The following is a 17,768-nucleotide window of genomic DNA, read 5'->3' on the forward strand; positions in this document are numbered from 1 at the left end:
TGGGTTAGAATTCGACTCAAAAAATTATCGAACATATTCGAGTTATACTTGAATTTGATAATTTCAAATACGATCAAATATTTTTCGAGACGGATCAAAAAGCTCACAAACATACTCAATTCGCTTGCACCCCTAGTCGCAACCGGTAGAATTATTGCCAATGTCAGAATCTTATAAATCAACAGGTACACCATATTTTTCTTTGTTCGTCAAACCTTTCAATCCTTGAAATACTTTGTTAGAACGTTGGGTGCCGTAGGGAATGCTCTTGCTCTTCCCCTTATGACTGTTCTTTTTGGAAATTTAATCTAGGCCTTTGGAGGAGAGTCCAACCTACATGATCTACTCGATGAGGTTTCCAAGGTACGTATGCCTGCCTACCTCAAACATTTTATAGTTCCTTGACATTGAGAATTAGGTTAGCCTTAGAAAGAGTGAACTTTTACTGATGCAATTGAATGTAGCAAATCTATCTAGTAGTATAATATAAATATATATGTTTATAATGTCTGAGCCAGTGTGGGCATCCACATATGTTCCGCCCGTGTCATTAGGTAATTGAAATTAAAAAAACATCTTAAATTATATAAATAATTAAAAAGATTTTTTTTTAAAAAGATTTTTTTTTCAAAAAACACATCTTATCATATATTTTTTAAATACTCTTTATTTTAGTATTTGTTGTAGCAACTACTCAATCTATTTCATTTTAATTAAAATTATTATACATAAAATACTAGTATATCAAAATACTATTATCAACTTAATCAAAATTATTTTAAAATAATTTGATTTATTATTATTATTATTTAATAATTAAAAAAATCTTTTTAATTTTTATCCTAATTTTATATAGAAGCGTAGGCTTGGTCACTTGGATGCTAAGGATAATGAATAATATCCATATATTCGGGTAACTTCTGGCCATTAGCGATTAGTTTAGCTTGTACCTGAACCACTAAAACATTAAAGTTAAAAGAGGAATAAGATCAAAGAAACCACACCAAAAAAAAAACAAAAAACAGAAACAAAATTATTCAGAGCATCTTCTTATTGTTCTTTGTCTCTTCTAAATCCCAGAAATTTCTTAGTTCTTAGTCTGCTGATGACAATTAAGTTGTTGTGACTATGCACCATCTCGAAGACAAAATATATAGTTAATATATTTCTCTGAATTAATGCAATTAGCTGTACGAATCTCAACCTTCTCTCTCTGTCATCTTGCTCTGTAAAGACTCAATTAAACAACATGCATATCTAATTTAATTATATTGTTTTCAGACAAAACGTAATTAATTAATCCCCTGAGATTCTTGGCTTTTGTCTACTAAAATGAAAACGAAGAGGCACCAGCTTCAATCAATAATAATAATAATAATGTTTAAGATTTTTACAAATTATTTTGGTAATTATCTTCTTTATATATATATATATCAACCACTACGTGTGGAAATGGAAAACATTAAATTAATAGTTGTAACCCGTGCTTTGTTTTTAATTTCTTTTGTGATTCTCGTCTAGAGATGTCCTATATTACTTCGATTTCTCTCTTCATGTCTGATGTCTCCATTCAATTCCTTTCTCGCAAGGGCTACAATTAGTTCTAAATAAACTTGGGTTATGGCTAAGTGGGAGGGTGATATTGGAATGACTCGATCAGATTGAATCATGTATCTTATATTTTGTTTGTAATTTACGATTTGATCGATTTGATTGAGCCGTGCCAATATCGATCTTTGCTTGGTCTAGATGCTTATGTCAAGTTGGAGTGGCTTAGCTTGGAGTATAAATCAAGGTATGAGCTGAATTATATTTAGACTTATGATTCAACATAGAGGAAACAAATTAGTAATAATTTTGTGTATAAATTAAATTTATAGTCCTCTTTAGTTAATTACCTTTTTTTATAAACTAACTAGATGTAAACACAATTTAATAATTATAAAAAAGACATCAATTGTAATGATATAATTAGGCTATTATCTCTAATAGCCCTTTTATACAAATCACAATAAAATTATACACTTATAGTTCTTCGAATGTCTATATATGACTTGTTTATAATTTTACAAAAATATCTTGAAATTATTTTTTTAAAAAATATTTTGTAAATTTTCATTTTTTATATTTTACAAATGACTACATAAATCTCTAAAACATAGTGACTAGTTATACAGAATATGACTTGAGGAAGTCATCAAATCATTTGAACACGATTTGATTGAGAAATATATCAATTATTATTTAGATGGATGATTAATTCTATGATGGATGGTCAACTTAATGTATAAACATCATCTAATAAGGTAACCCCTCGGGGCACGGGGTAGATCATTGGTGGATTCTTCAGAGTATCATAGTTAAATTTATTGACTGAAACATGTATATTCTCTATTTGATAAAAAAAATATGAAAAATAGCACAAAGTAAGTGGATCAGGCTACCATATGACGAAGCGGCCGTGTTATGGCGGATCAAATCGATCACTTCTAAGATTTTGGATAGGCATTTTACATCTGACTAATTAAAGGATCTATTTTTAATTGCTTTGGAACAATTAGGAGATTTCCTAAAAGAAATATAGTTATGGTTCTAGTGGCAATATGCTATTGGTTGGTAGTTCCATTGGTGGGTGGTTATATTTATGAGGTCAAATCAATATGATCTAAAAAGAAATATTTGAATATCGATCTACAAAGTATCATACAAAATCTCATCGATCGAATCACTTTTTCTTCAATCGAATAGCTTTTTCTTCGACAAAAAGATGAAATCCACTACCCAACGGTCTCACGACCATCTGTGAAGAGTTAAATCAAAAAATTACAGTTGACCATTTCGGAAGAGAGCATTGCCTCGACTTTGTCGAAATTCGACCCTTGTCTATTTCAACAGATTTATCCTATTATAACCAACTCAACTATGTCCTGAAAATAACTTTTTTTTGATTCGGATAAATGGAATAACGAGGTAGGTTTAAATCTGTCACTGACACTTTATCGAGGAGAAAGATTTCTTTTTCCCTTCTAAAAAGCCAGAAGTTATCTACTAAAGAATCGCTCATTTGGCAACTACTGTTGAATTAATCATCCTGGTTTGAGCTTATAGATTGTGCAGGTGTTTTCCACAAATTCCCTGCAACATACAGATGCTACAAGAACAGGACGCTGTCACTCACATGGATTCTTATGTTCCGGAATCAAATACTAGTTCGTATAAGCTGTTCACTGACAAGAAGATCACCTACTACAAAAGCAGAAGATGGGGGCAGTTTACAGGCTATATGATTATTTAACTTGGATCGAAGTTATGCATTCTACACGATTGAAACTATCAATGAGAGCTCCAAACCACATGGAGCCTCGAGCATGTCTGTCATTTGCTTGTTATTGTATTACAGCTTCGTTTCTCCCCACCGCACGCCATTAACAACAAAAAGAAGAAGAAGAAGAAGAAAAAAATGTTGAACTTTAGAGGATTGAAACACTGGTATTTGTAATCATTGCAGAGTAGTAAACAGGAAGAATCGAAGTTAAATTCCTTCCCTCTTCCGAGCAAATGGCGATGTAGGTGAAGCATACCACTTTGGCCTGCCTATCAACTGCCTCTTTATAGAAATGACAGACCATAATCCATTATTTTAAGCCCTGGATTCTGTGACAAACAATACTACCAATGGCGTGCAGGCCAATGAGGCATCTTCGCTTCTTTTTTGGGTGGGAAAAACGACCATACGGAGGAGGAAGCTTCATTCAGCCATGGTGTTCATGCCCTTTACGCTTCCATTAATTTGCTTTCCAGAGTCATCTTTTTCTTTAATCTCAACGCTTTGTATCCTGAGCACTGTACTGTGGCATGAAATGGAAGGGTTTATGACGAATTTGATGCTTTCTGAACAAATCCGAAGCTTCATTGTGCTCGAACAGGAGAAGGCTATGAGACAGTTTGGATCTGTCCTTCAACAAAAGATATCTTTCCAGCAGTGAAGTGCAGTATACTTTAATAAGAAACATGTTTGCCACTGAGATCAGAATCACATGCCCTGGACAAGGTTCTTCTACTGCTAGCACTTATTCCTAGGAAAAGTTTCAACTCTGATCCGCGAGTTTGGATGAGACAAACTCAATTAATGAGTCGTGGGACTAGGCCTCGGCCAATTTGAGCATCTGATCTTCCCCAGACTGACACACTGACCCAATTTTTTCTCACGAGTCAACTGTAGCTTGGTTCACCTACATCACCATTGCATATCTAGGAGCAACACCAAAGCTACTGTCAGGTTAAGGAAGAGCCCACTGCATGATCGATTAAACAAGTTAGTCAAATGCTCGGTTTTGGCTTCTAGTGCAAGTGGCCTTCTGTTCAACCTACAAGTTGCAGGCATGGTGGATATGAACTCAGGGAATGGCCCTTTGGGTTGAGGAGCTTGGTGGTTGAACTGTTTCACGAATCATTTGGGTTAGTTTGACTGTTCCTCCACGCATTTGGCTTCTCATTCTTCTTCTTCTTCTTCCTTTGATGTTGTTGTTTCCTCATCGTTGTATTTATGTTGCAGGAATTGGAATGGTGAAGTTCACGGCTGCCGCAAGAGACTCCATTGATGCTGTTTCTGCAATTCATAAGCGCTCAAAAAGGTTTCACTTTTGCTTTCGTCTCTCTTCTAGTCTTCTTTAGGTGATGATTCTATGAACCAAAACCTTCAGTTTTCTTCGATTGAGTTGTTTGTGGATCCTTTCAAACAAAATTGCTTCTGCTAGATTTGATCAAATCCAAGATTTCTGAAATGACAGTGATTGTGAAAAGAGAATCAAGAAAGATAAGCTCGATGCATCGGTCCAATCATTTCATCATGTTAGTGTGGTAAAGCTCCTTCCTCCTTTTCTTCCTTTTTTTTTTACTTTATGAGGTTCCAAATAGCTTGTTGGCTCCCAGATGTATGCAAAACTTAGCTCCATTTGCATTTATGAATTCACCAATAGTTCTTCGAAACCAGTTTGTATGATCTTTCTTATTGCACTGGAATCTGCATTTGATATGGTTGCAAGGATAAGGAAGAAGACATTCTAGCTGAAATGAACAAAAGCTCATCGCCCAAATATCTGATTGAAAGCTCTTTAAAGGCAGAGGTAATATCCAAATTGTTCATACAGGCTTCTTTCCAGTTCTCACATATTAGACAGCATCTCATAGTCTCACTTCCTCGATGCAGATTCTACAACTGGAAAAATGCCTTAAAGATCAGTTTGTGGTACGCCGGGCACTCGAAAAAGCACTCCGGCATGACATTTCTTCTGTCGATGAATCATCTACTAGTTACATCCCAAAAGTAAGCTCTTTCTTCTCTTAGCAGCATCCCTTCCTTCGCTAGATGACATTGCTTGAACTGAAATGCCACAATGAGGCCAGGACTTCCAGTTGCTTCTTACATGAAGAATCAGTATAAACCAGTAATTCAGATTTTGCAATTGGCTCATCCAAATTTTTTTGATGTCAGCCAACAAAGGAACTAATAAGAGAGATTGCAATGTTAGAGCTAGAGGTTGTGCATTTGGAACAACATCTTCTATCCCTCTACCGGCGAGCATTTGAGCAACAAATACCCAATGCACCACCACATGCTGTTGAAGATGAAACTATGCAACCGCTAGTTCCACAATCAGCACCATTTCCAGAAGCTGCCTCACATGATCTGTCTTTCAGAGAAGTAGCATCGGCAGTTCAGTCAGGTCATAGTGTACCTATGCGAAAATCTTCAAACTATTTACCAAGTGAAGCTTGTAGTGTTCGAGGTCAAGAGAAGAATAGCCGCAGAATTCACCGCAGCCATTCGTCGTTAGTGCCACGTTCAGTTTGTTCAGCTAAAGGGATACCTTGTGCTAAAAATCTAGCTCGAGCTTTTGGGGCATGCCATACTCTACCACTGTCTTTCCTTGAAGTATGTGATCATGCTAAACCTACTTCTTCCATGGAGCAAAAGAAAGCTCTTTCTCCTTAGTTTCTAACAATTGTTGCCTTTGGTCTATGGACAGCATGGGCAAAGCTTCAATTCAGGGGTAACGAGCCTCGCAGAACACCTCGGAACTACAATCAATCATCACATTCCTGAAACACCAAACAGACTCTCTGAAGAGATGGTCAGGTCAATGTGTGCCATCTATTGCAAACTCAGGGACCATCATGTTGGCCATCATGGTGTTTCATCTTCACCTACCTCTTCCTTCTCATCAAGGACCACTTTCTCTCCCTGTTATACCAGAGAATTATGGAGTCCTTGTCATAAGAGGGATGCAATTCTTGACGCGTGGTTTGACAATTCTAGATGTTCTGAAAGATTGAAGGAGTTAAGCGGACCTTACAGTATGATGGTAGAAGTGTCTTCCATTTGCAAGGCCAGTAGAAGGTGCAGTGATATCCAAGAAATGCTGCAAAGCTACAAGTAAGCCACTGCCTGATTCATATTTGATAATTGGAACTTTGATCTCTGCCATTTGTTTGACTAGCTGTTACATATGTAAGTACAGTGACAACTGAGAACTAAAGTACTGTTTGATCTCAGTTTACATCATATGAAGCTTTTGTTTGCTGAGTTTGGAACTGACTTGTCCTTTTACAGAGTGCTTGTCCAGAAACTGGAAACAGTTGATGTAAGAACGATGAGCAACGAGGAAAAAATCGCATTCTGGATCAACATCCACAATGCAATGATGATGCATGTAACTACTACTTTTGCAAGTAATTCATCATCAACCATTTAGCTTCCAGAAATTAACCCTCATCTCCTCTTGTGATTGATAGTCATACCTAGAGCATGGGATTCCAGGAAGCAACATGAAAAAGGCTTCATTGGCCACCAAGGTAATCTAAAGTTATTTTGTTTTATAGAGATTGTAAGCTTGAAATGTTGATATTCTTCATCTCAGAATATGTACAATGTTGGCCGTCGAATGGTAAACGCTGATACTATACAGGGTTCCATACTCGGTTGCCAAATGAATCCTCCTGGGCAGGTATTTATCATGCTTTTAATCCCTTTTTTGCTTGATACTATGCTTAACTCCTCTTCATTGTAGTGGCTGAGGGCATTACTCTCCTCAAGAGTAAAGATCAAACACAGTGATGAATGGAAAGCCTATGCCATTGAAAACCCTGAACCTTTAATTCGCTTCGCACTTTGCTCAGGGAGCCATTCGGATCCTGCAGTAAAAATTTCTCACTTGTGTTTATCTTCATCTGCACCATGCTGCAAGTCTAAAACCTGAGTGAAATTGACTTTGGCTGCCTTCTGCTCCAGGTTCGAGTGTACAACTCCAAGAGATTATTCCAACTGTTGCAGGCTGCCAAGATGGAGTACATCCATGCGACAGTGACGATTGGCAAGGGGCGCAGGATTCTTGTGCCAAAGATCTTGGACTACTTTGCGAGGGACTCCAACTTGTCCTCCCAGAAACTGGTGGAGATGATCAAGTGCCATCTTCCTGAAAGCTTAAGGCTCATGGTCGACGCGTGCCAGGGAAGCAGTTCTGCAAAGCTCATCGAGTGGGTGCCGCACAACGTCTCTTTCAGATACTTGTTGCCTAGGGACCTTGGAAATCTCAAATCTCATTAAGGGCATAAAACATGCAGTAATGTATGAATCCTTTGTAAAATGATGCTTTCCAAGTAATTAACAAACTTTTTGTTTCTGTTAATTCAATATAAGATGTATACAGAGGACCATAACGGATACACACATCAACTATTCGTTGTTCAGTTATCATGGGATTTTATCATATTGCTATTGAAGCTACTTTTAATTCAACATAAAACAAATCATTAATAGGGCACGTTCTAATCATTTTCAATTATCCAGTAAAATACTCCATGCTAAAACTTTTAAACCGGTGTCAACCTGCTGTTTAATGAGCATGATACCAGGAATAGAGGAACAAGATCTCCCAAATACTAATCTTTTCGTGGCATACACTTTCAGTAACCTCAAAGAGGTACAGATACACAAACACAACTATGCTTACAATTCAGTAACATACATTAATCATAAGTGTGTATAGACAAAGCAATGTAGCTGTTTATTCATGGAGACAGATTCTTCAACAATAGATGACATAGTTGACCACAACAGAAAGTAGGCAAACTTACAACATCGAAATAGAATACCCATTTCATGACATTTCTTTGGGTGGGTCACTTTGAATTCCATCCATAAGCAAGGTATTGGACAGGATATCTGCACAACGTCTTGGTTCATGAACAAGATGAAAGAGGAGGAAAATTAAAGAGAAAGGGAATAACATGTATCAATGACCAATCATATATGCAGAAGCATTCTTAGCACAAGAAACATCGAATCTAGATGATACAGATTCATTGTTGTAGGTCAAAAATGAGAGAAGATTGTCGAGATACACACACACACACTATAAAACTCACAATTTATGTGCTACCTAAATCAAACAAAATGCCAGGTTGGTTATGCGACTGCTTAGGAACTATAACAGTCATGAAAACAGCACTGGGGAGTAAAATCCCAACATCCAGAAGATAAAACGCAAAATAGAACTGATTTGGTGAAAAGGTAATGTTTAAAAAGAGTAGTCGAAAAAAAAATTCTCATGTCAAAAGGAATCATCATTTCACAGTAACTCTAAAATCAACAAAATTGTACTCTAGAACTCCAAAATCTCTTTCAGCTGAACTCCAAAATCTGATGCCTAGCATGATAGACTTGTAGCCATTTCATGAACGCTTTCCTCTAATATAAATAACTAAAATATCCTCAAGTCTAAAAATCTAGTAAAATCAAGTAGAAACACACCCTAAATTGAGCCTTTAATAAAATGAAACCTAAAAAAATCAAATTTAGTCTATATTAAAACACTTAAAATAAAATCTTGATCAACTAAGCTAGCACCAAAATTTAGTTAAGCTAACTCCATAATTGAGTATGTCAGCAAATCAATTTTTAATGAAGTTAGAAACAGCTAACGCCTCAATCTCATTAAACTAATACCTCAATTTAATTAAGCTATCACCTTACATAATGGTCTAATTGGTGGCCACAAACAAGTTCTAAATTGATTTATAATCACAATTCAAATCTTACAAGTCACTGTTGAAAATTGATGTCTTGTTCACTTCACGCTACTTATATGATGTGTATACCCTATTTCAAACAAGAAAGTAGGCAAATGGTCATTTTTCCCAATGGTTCCTTGAGCCATACAAGATATTTTAAATATAAGTCTCTTTTAATACTCGATACTATTTATCATCATGACATCAAATTTGTCAAGTAGACCATGAGTTGACTATTGAGAACACTTTAAATTGTCTTAGTCGTCAGGTGGGCCATCTAATCAATGGATTCAAATGCTCTTAGGTTCCAAAAGGACCTGTCATTGTAACACGCGCAGTAGAAGATGACCATTGAGAACACTTTGCATTGTCCTGGCCCTCAATTGGGCCATCTTAGTGGTGGATTAAAACATTCTAAGTTCTAAACAAATTTGTAATTGTAGAAAAACATTTTTAATTCTTTCAATACCTAATTGCTCTGACCAAATAATATCTTTTTCAATCTTCCAATTAGCGTTACACATCCATACATCTTCTCTCCATTTTTTTCTGCCAACTCAGCACTCAATTTATAAAGTATGGGGGATTGTACTATAAAATATTCTTTTTAATCTAAGAGGTGCATTCATGCTGATAGACATTTTAACAATGTCCATTGAGGTCTAACTGTAGTGCAGCATGATAAAAAAAATTACTTTATGGGTTTTGTCCAAGGGCATCCACTAATTTGATGCAACCATGCACTTGTAAAAGCCTCTAGTGCACCACTCGATCCATAACCTCTTGTTTTAAAGAGAAGATATTTTAGTAGTAGTTCTCCCTTTGAGCTGCTTGTTAACTTCATAACTGTTGGATAATTTAGAGCAGAATAATATTCTCACCACTGCATTGCAATATCATTTAGAGGATTAAAATTCTGAGAAATTGCAAAGACACTAGACTGGACACAGCGTCCATGGAAAAAGAAATTTCTTGAGGAATTTCACAGCTCATTTCCTCAAATTATTTTCAAGAAAAGCTGCACTGAAAAAGATAGTGAAAAGGAATGGAGTCTTCCACGTGTCTCTAGATGTAACACAACCCTCATAGATAAATTTAGCGTCTAGATATCTGGCAACAAAACAAGATAATTAATAGCAGATTGGGAACAGCCTGATAAATATATATATCTAGGGTTGCCAAAAGTGCTTTAACATGGTATCTGTGGCAAGAAATTCCAATCCATAGGAGAGAGTACTTGTAATATGCAATGCATATTGTAGTAAACCCATTTTCCTGATTCGCTAGTGCCATTCTAATTGCTACACATTGATTACTCCATTATTTGAGCAAACTTATTTCTAGAGGCATGATTTGACTGAGTATATTGAATTGTGACTGAAATAATCAGCATATTCTAAATTTGACAAATTAACACAACTAATCAGCATAGCTCATTAACCTGATTGATAAAACTCAGTTTGCACTGGAGGCTGTATGACAAGGAGCTGAGGTATCAGTTGGAAGACTGACCACATGATTCCCAGTGACCCCTTCATTATTTGATATTGCTGCTGAGTTGACTACAACAGGTGAAGCAAAAGCACTAGCATTGTTATCTCTTGTCGCTAGGTGATTTACCATTTCTGAGCCTGTGTCAATTTGTGTATTTGGTTGTCTTCTAAGTTCAGAAGTAAGATTAGGCACAGCACTATTACGAGAGAAAAACCTCTCTCTCCATCCCCGAGTACTCTTGGTGATAGACTCTTTGTACCTAAATGGTAACACAATGTGGCCATTTTCAGTCCATCTGATCGTCTAGTCCTTAAAACACAGCAAGCAAGACATGATATACCTCATTGAGACAGCATTTAAACGAGATCGCACAGATTCTGAGAAACATTGAAAATCTGATGGTCCCGGCCTGTCTTGAAGGACTGGAATTGATTGGCTGGCATAGGTAATGTGCAAATACTATCTATCATACAATGCAAGATACAAGGAAATAGATGAAAACAAAGATGTAATCGTATGGAGGACCTGCTGGTGATACTGGGCCTGCTGTGGTTGGTGCTGATTTCTGATGCTATTGCATCATTCTGTTCGACTTGAGTTGAGATCGGGTGTGTTTCTTCTGTTGAGGCAGTTGGTTCGTTTTCTTCTTGTGCAGAAGAGGAAGATCGATAACCAACATAAGGTGCATTTGGATGTGGAGAGAAGATCAAAAACTGTGGATGGCGATGAGATCCTGACCGACCATGATGCCCTTCTCTCCTGGAAATATGGTGCACCCTTCCCATTGCTGCTGCAGCAGCTAAGTGCTGCATTAAGCGCTCTTCAAATTCAGCTTCACTTCCACCTCCTGGTAACTGCAGTATTGATAAAAAAAAAAAGCTTATCATCTCCTATAGAAGGATGAGACTATGAAATATGAAATCAACATGACTACCAACATGCTGCAATTCGAAATCTCCAAGAGCTGGATGATGGAAGATAGTAGTTGTTTGTGTTTTGTTTAGTCTAATGTTCCTCTCCCTTATTACAGCATCAAGCAGTTCCTGGCTGCCATGTTCAACATTAAACAATGAACTGAGGATGTGGGAAAATTATCCTAATAGATTTGTCATTTTGCGATCTATGCCATATCAAATGAAACCTGGTAGGATCCTTCAAAGACACGGACTGCCAACACATGGGGCAATGGGAACTCCTCTGGCACCTGCTTGCAAATTCTTGGCATGAATACCTCAGTTCCACTAGCATCCATGCTAGGCACTATTGATATTGTAAATGAAGAAGAAAAAAAAAAGGGATGTGCACTAAAGATCATTGAGCCAACTTATTTCCTAAGAAGCACATTAACAACCAAGTTAATGGATAAAATACAATGAAACTTGGCCTAGCTTACCATAACGACTGAAACTTACACCACTGAGCAACAACTGTGAGTGCATTAATAATGACTAGAATTCGATAATATAAGGCACATGCCTTATTAGGTGGAAACAGGATCATAGAATGCCTATTTCCGTTGACCTTAATAATACCTGCAGTGCACGGCTGATAAGATCCTGGCTTGCTGAGCAGGAAACATAGCGTCTAAAATAATTGGTCCTTAGCAACAAATATACAACATCATGAACAAAGACGTTGATTACCACTCGAGAATGCACTGGAGATGGAACTCATGCTTGCAGCCAGTAACCTATACGAGCAACGACAGTAACGCAAAAAATGATAAAATTAAATAAATCCAGATTACGTGACAAAATTGTTGATTTTATCCGATCAATAAAAGATCCAGTAAACCACGTACTGTCGAAGGATCACTTTGGCAGAATTCTTCAAGACATATGCTGCAGGCATCGTCGCAGGCATCTTGGATGCCCCCTTCCACAAAAGCCGCAGCTGACGACAAGTCCTTCTCCATCTTTGCGCCCTCCTCCATCCCTAAACCCTAAACCCGATAAATTAACAAACCAAAGGAAGGAAAACAAACCAACAAGGAAACAAAGAAGTCAGAAACAGATTAACATCACAGACGGTCCACAAAAAACAAATCTTTAGAATACAACTCGATCGACTTCAAAAAACGTCAAACTAAAACCATGGGGCAATCGCTGACTGTGAAAAAGCGGACATCTTTATGGACAGATCGCCACGATCCGTGCCTAATCCTTGTAATTTAATCAAGAATCAGAGAAACATAGCGGAGAAAACAGTACCTGGAGGGAATCGGCGACGATAGGTCCGATAGCGGCTCTCCCTGGCGCGTGCCTCGAGCGCTGATGACAAGCGCCTAATAATTGATCAAGGAATCCGATGAGGAGACTTCTTCAACCTCCATTTCGACCTGGGAACCGGATTCCATTTCAACAAGCATCGCTAGTGGTTTAAGAGGTCATCAATGGCGGATGAATGCGACTAACGAAAGAATTGTTTCGCTGCTTAATGAGATTTATCAGGTTGAGTTGTCGCCAGCTAATTGGCCCTCCGAGCTCCGTACTCTTGTGGGCCATCTCAGGTCTCCCAACTCACCATTTGTTCGGCCTTGTTTCATAATTTTAGCCCATAATATATTATTTTAAAAAACATAAATACAAATATACTTTTTACAATTATTTTTAATAAAAATATCTCTGCAGTAATTTTTTAGAACAATATTATTCCCTTTAGAAGAACCTTTGGAACAAATTGGTTTGCAAGACAAATAATTGTTAAATTTATCACAATTTTCATAATTACTATTCCTTTTATTAAATTATTCCTTTGTGCCCTTTTTTCAATTAATATATATATAATTATCATAGTCTCGTATATATTTATTAGTCATTTGAGTATATATCTATATAATCTTAAATATATTTTCTAAAAATTTTCATTTGACATAATTTAATATTTTTATTTTTTATAATATTCATTTATTGTGTATATGTACATACATTCATTTAACATCCTTAACCATTCTTTTATTTTTATTTTTAGATTCATAATCTAAAATAACTCCATATGCTAAATTTAATTATTATTTTATAAAGTTTACTTTTAAATATGACATAACATGATTAAATGGACTGACCCACTAATTTAGTAGATTTAAAAAATCTTTAATCCAATCGATTATAAGTTTGGTGGATCAATCTATAAAGAAATATCAAAAAATAATATAAATATAAAAAATATTAAATTTTTTAAATTTGGATTACAATTTAAATGAGTTAAGTTAAAATTTTTAAATTTGGATTGCAATTTAGACGATCAAATTTGCTAGTTTATTAAATTTTATATTTTAATTTTAAATTAAAAAAATATCTCAATCTAGGGATCAACTAAGCCTTCGCATGAAGATCGCAGGTCTAAGAGGTCATCCTATTTAAATTTATCTTAAAATAAATTGATAAAATTTTAACTAACTACTTAAATTGTTTGATGAGACTCACTAACTCAATAAGCCAATCCAAATTTAGACTCACTAACTCAATAAACCAATCCAAATTTACGACTAATATAAAAATCAAATATTTATATTTATTTAATTATACTTAATTCCATTTGTCATCCATTCCCATGGACAAATTAAAACCGAAGATTGTGTGGAATTAACCATCTTCTCCTTTTCTACCTCTTATCAAGTAAATAAAAATAATGATTTTATTTTTTATTTTAAAATTCATAAATATGGAAAAAGTAAAACAGTGACATAGTCTCATTCCCTATAATAGCCGAAAAATTCTCCAATTTGAAATATCTTTCGACATTCCTATTTAAGTTTCAAATATCATTTTTTTTATGAAGGAGTATTTTAATAATAAAATAAAATTCCAAAAGATATTCTAACATTAATTAGACTTTAAAAAACTATTTTAAAAATAATAAAAGTTGGGTGTATTTGGAAAGTTATCTAACGTTGGATAGTTTCAGGTACCGATCATAAATTATTTTAAAAAGTAGGAAGTTATTTGTAAGATGGACCGGAATAAAGATCTATTTATTTGCGAGGAGAGGAAGAGGAAGCGAGCGGAGGTGGAGGGGAGGAGAGGAGTCTGATCCTTCTCTCGCGCCGTAAATCAAGAAGCAGGCGAAGAATTGAAGATGATTTCCGGGAAGGACTTCTACGAGGTGATGGTGGCGATGGTGCCGTTGTACGTGGCGATGATCCTGGCGTACGGCTCGGTGAGGTGGTGGAAGGTCTTCTCGCCGGAGCAGTGCGCCGGAATCAACCGCTACGTGGCGCTCTTCGCGGTGCCGTTCCTGTCCTTCGACTACATCTCGAAGAATGACCCTTACAACATGAACTTCCGCTTCATCATGGCCGATACGATCCAGAAGCTCATCGTCCTGGCAGCGCTGGCCGTCTGGGGGCTCGTCGGCGGTCGCCGGGCTGGACTTGACTGGACCATCACCATCTTCTCCCTCTCCACCCTCCCCAACACCCTCGTCATTGGCATTCCCCTGTTCCGAGGCATGTACGGCGACAGGTCATCCCCTCTCCTGTCGCAGATCATCGTCATCCAGTGCATCGTCTGGTACACGCTTCTGCTCATCCTCTTCGAGTGCCGCGCCGCGAAGATCATGATCGATGATCAGTTCCCCGGAGCCTCTTCTGGCGCCATCGCTTCCATCACTGTCGAGCCCGAGGTCGTTTCCCTGGTCAACATCGACGACCCGATCGAGACAGAGGCCCGCGTCGAGGACGACGGCAAGCTCCACGTCGTCGTCCGGCGATCCAGCGCTTCCAGATCCGACCTCGACCACTCGCGCAGGTCCTTCGGTTTCACCTCCAGTTTCTCCAACACCACTATCTACCGGCAGCAGTCGTTGCGTTACATCTCCGGCGAAGCTTACGCCATGGAGGGGACGCGGCGGTCGTCGAGCTATAGTGAGGCCAAGCTCAACACCAGGCTGCCAAGGTTCCGCTACCAAATGCCGTCTAACTCTACTCAGCCGACGCCAAATCCTAAAGCAGAGAACGGCGCAAATAAGGACCTTCACATGTTCACGAGGAGCTTCAGCGCTTCACCAGCCATTCACTCGTTCGGCACGTTGCCGGCGGCGGAGCATCAAGTCATAGCCGAAGTTACTCCGGCCGAATGTATATCTTGTTCCCACAGTAATCAACGTCCATGATCTAGTGACAGAGGAGTTAAGTATCAACAACAAGACGATCGAGGAAGACGAAACAGCTCAGCTTCACCAAGGAGGCGATGAGAAGACCAAAGAGGAGGCGGCCGCCATCAAAAGATGCCCCGGGGAAGTGACGGCCATGCCGCCGGCCGGCGTGATGATGAAGCTCGTCCTGACCATGGCGTGGCGGAAGCTCATCAGCAATCCGAGCACCTACTCCAGCTTGATCGGCCTCATCTGGTCTCTCATCAAATTCAGGTATACAACCGCACAGACCAATCTCGCAAACTCTCAGAATCGCGAGTCTAGTTGTTTGTTGCAGGTGGGACTTGGAGTTTCCCAGGATCATCGATAAGTCCATCGAATTGATCGAGAAGACCGGCCTCGGCATGGCCATGTTCGGCCTCGGTCAGTCTCCACAATCCCCTGTTTCCTGCAGTAACTTCACTACTTATCCACAATTACAATTCGCAGGTCTGTTCATGGCGCTGCAATCGAGACTCATAGCGTGCGGGTACAAGCTCGCGATTTACGGCATGGTCCTGAAGTTCCTCGTCGGCCTGGCCGTCATCGCCATGCCCACCGCGGCGATCGGCCTGCGCGGCGACCTCTTGCGGATCGCCATTGTCCAGGTCCTCTCCTCAGCTCCACCAGAAACTTAAATCTACAACTTTTCTTACCACTTTTTCCCTCTGCATCGACAGGCAGCTCTGCCTTGTGGCATTGTTCCCTTCGTGTTCGCGAAAGAGTACAATGTGCACGCAGACATTCTCAGCACAGCGTGAGCACATACCGATCTCTTGCCCTTCGTTTATCTTCTTCATCGTCAACTAATCAACTTCTTGCTTGAATCTGTGTGACAGAGTGATCTTTGGGATGATCGTAACTGTGCCCGTAGCTCTGGTCTACTACATCCTCTTGGGCCTGTGAAACCGGTCTTCTTCCTCACTGTTAGATGCAGCTTTACTGACCTGCTTTCATTGTCGATCGAACAGGCCTGCTAACTCTCTTCTATATATTCAGATTGTATTAAAACAGTAGTGAGAATTGAACGAAATAAGAGAATTGATAAGGAAGTCCCAATCAATCAATTGTAAATTTTTTGTGCTTGCCCTGTTGCTTCATCGTTGGTCGTTCCATTCGGTGTGCTCTATCATGTATTCTGAGACACATGACAGGACAAGAGGCCGAGCCTTGGGCTTCACTTTTTTTTCTTATAGCCCAATTAAGTTGGGAGGTGGACGATCTTCTCTCGATTCGTCTATCGGATAAATTCGAAAGCGTTTGCGATAATATATACGCTGCTAGCCGACTTCTATGGTTGATCCGGTCAAAAGATGTGATGACTCAACAAAGTAATTACGATCGAGTATTTTAGATCGGTTGGATACCTGTCGAGTCAATCTTTCTTCAAAACTATCTTTGACGGGCCATACTTCCTTCAAATCTGTCTTTGGCGAGTCAGGATTCCTTTAGGTAGGGCTTTAATTAGGTCGGGCTTTTCATGTTAGACTTTAAATGAGATGGGATGGCTTTGTAAGGTAATCACGACCGAGTACTTTTGATCGGTTGGATATCGATCGAGTCGATCTTCCTTCAAATCTGTCTTTGACGGCTTCCTTTATGTCAGGCTTTATTGGCCTTCATTAGTTCAGGCTTCAAATAAGATTGGCCTTCAAATGAGGTCGATCTTTGTTGAGATGACTTCTCAAAAGATGACCTTTGTTGGGATGATTTCTTAGAAGATTGACGTCATTCACGACTGGTGTTGAGGGTAGGAAATCCGATAGGTATATTTCGATCAGGTAGATCTTTTTACGTTTTCAATAGAGAAATTGCGTAGCAGAGGAGTGAAATTGCTACTCAGAGAAGTGAAATTACATAGCAGAGAAGTTAAATTGTTACGCAGAGGAGTGAAATTGCATAGTAAAAAAGTTAAATTGCTACGCAATTTACGACTATCCGACCGACTGTTCAATCGATCATCCTTTGTTAAGATGACTTCTCAAGAGGTAGGTTTCTAACTATTGAGCACCACAAAAGTTTGGAAAGACTCAAGGAAGATGTTAGGAGGGCGATCAAGTCAAGGCTTG

The 17,768-nt window shown here is 38.4% G+C and overlaps 3 protein-coding genes across 5 annotated transcripts; 2 read left to right on the plus strand and 1 right to left on the minus strand.

Moving 5' to 3' along the window:
* The first annotated feature begins 4,548 nt into the window (after positions 1-4,548).
* Positions 4,549-7,669, plus strand: LOC141846307 (uncharacterized). Its single transcript, XM_074734324.1, has 11 exons — positions 4,549-4,634; positions 4,791-4,860; positions 5,046-5,126; positions 5,210-5,326; positions 5,495-5,935; positions 6,030-6,436; positions 6,614-6,713; positions 6,796-6,855; positions 6,921-7,007; positions 7,071-7,199; positions 7,292-7,669. The coding sequence occupies exons 1-11, from the start codon at positions 4,564-4,566 to the stop codon at positions 7,604-7,606; spliced, it is 1,878 nt and encodes a 625-aa protein (XP_074590425.1). The 5' UTR covers positions 4,549-4,563; the 3' UTR covers positions 7,607-7,669.
* Positions 7,670-7,937: 268 nt separating this feature from the next.
* LOC141846302 (E3 ubiquitin-protein ligase RHF2A-like) lies at positions 7,938-12,939 on the minus strand. Of its 3 annotated transcripts, none has more exons than XM_074734317.1 (9): positions 12,777-12,938; positions 12,368-12,501; positions 12,210-12,256; positions 11,708-11,770; positions 11,505-11,613; positions 11,092-11,420; positions 10,907-11,002; positions 10,514-10,825; positions 7,938-8,224 (listed from the first exon to the last, which is right to left on the minus strand). In XM_074734317.1, the coding sequence occupies exons 2-8, from the start codon at positions 12,497-12,499 to the stop codon at positions 10,528-10,530; spliced, it is 1,074 nt and encodes a 357-aa protein (XP_074590418.1). In that variant the 5' UTR covers positions 12,500-12,501; positions 12,777-12,938; the 3' UTR covers positions 7,938-8,224; positions 10,514-10,527. The 3 variants fall into 3 exon arrangements, with proteins under 3 accessions (XP_074590418.1, XP_074590419.1, XP_074590420.1); XM_074734318.1 differs by having other exon boundaries at positions 12,368-12,508; XM_074734319.1 differs by lacking the exon at positions 7,938-8,224 and adding an exon at positions 9,629-10,182 and having other exon boundaries at positions 12,777-12,939.
* Positions 12,940-14,643: 1,704 nt separating this feature from the next.
* LOC141846084 (putative auxin efflux carrier component 1c) lies at positions 14,644-16,605 on the plus strand. Its single transcript, XM_074734067.1, has 6 exons — positions 14,644-15,643; positions 15,684-15,933; positions 15,998-16,083; positions 16,150-16,307; positions 16,380-16,456; positions 16,539-16,605. The coding sequence occupies exons 1-6, from the start codon at positions 14,644-14,646 to the stop codon at positions 16,603-16,605; spliced, it is 1,638 nt and encodes a 545-aa protein (XP_074590168.1).
* The last annotated feature ends 1,163 nt before the right edge of the window (positions 16,606-17,768 follow it).

The sequence above is a fragment of the Curcuma longa genome, chromosome 15 (genome assembly GCF_044706935.1).
Source record: "Curcuma longa cultivar G26 ecotype Majalengka, Jawa Barat chromosome 15, ITB_CL_G26_1.1, whole genome shotgun sequence".
Taxonomy (NCBI): domain Eukaryota; kingdom Viridiplantae; phylum Streptophyta; class Magnoliopsida; order Zingiberales; family Zingiberaceae; genus Curcuma; species Curcuma longa.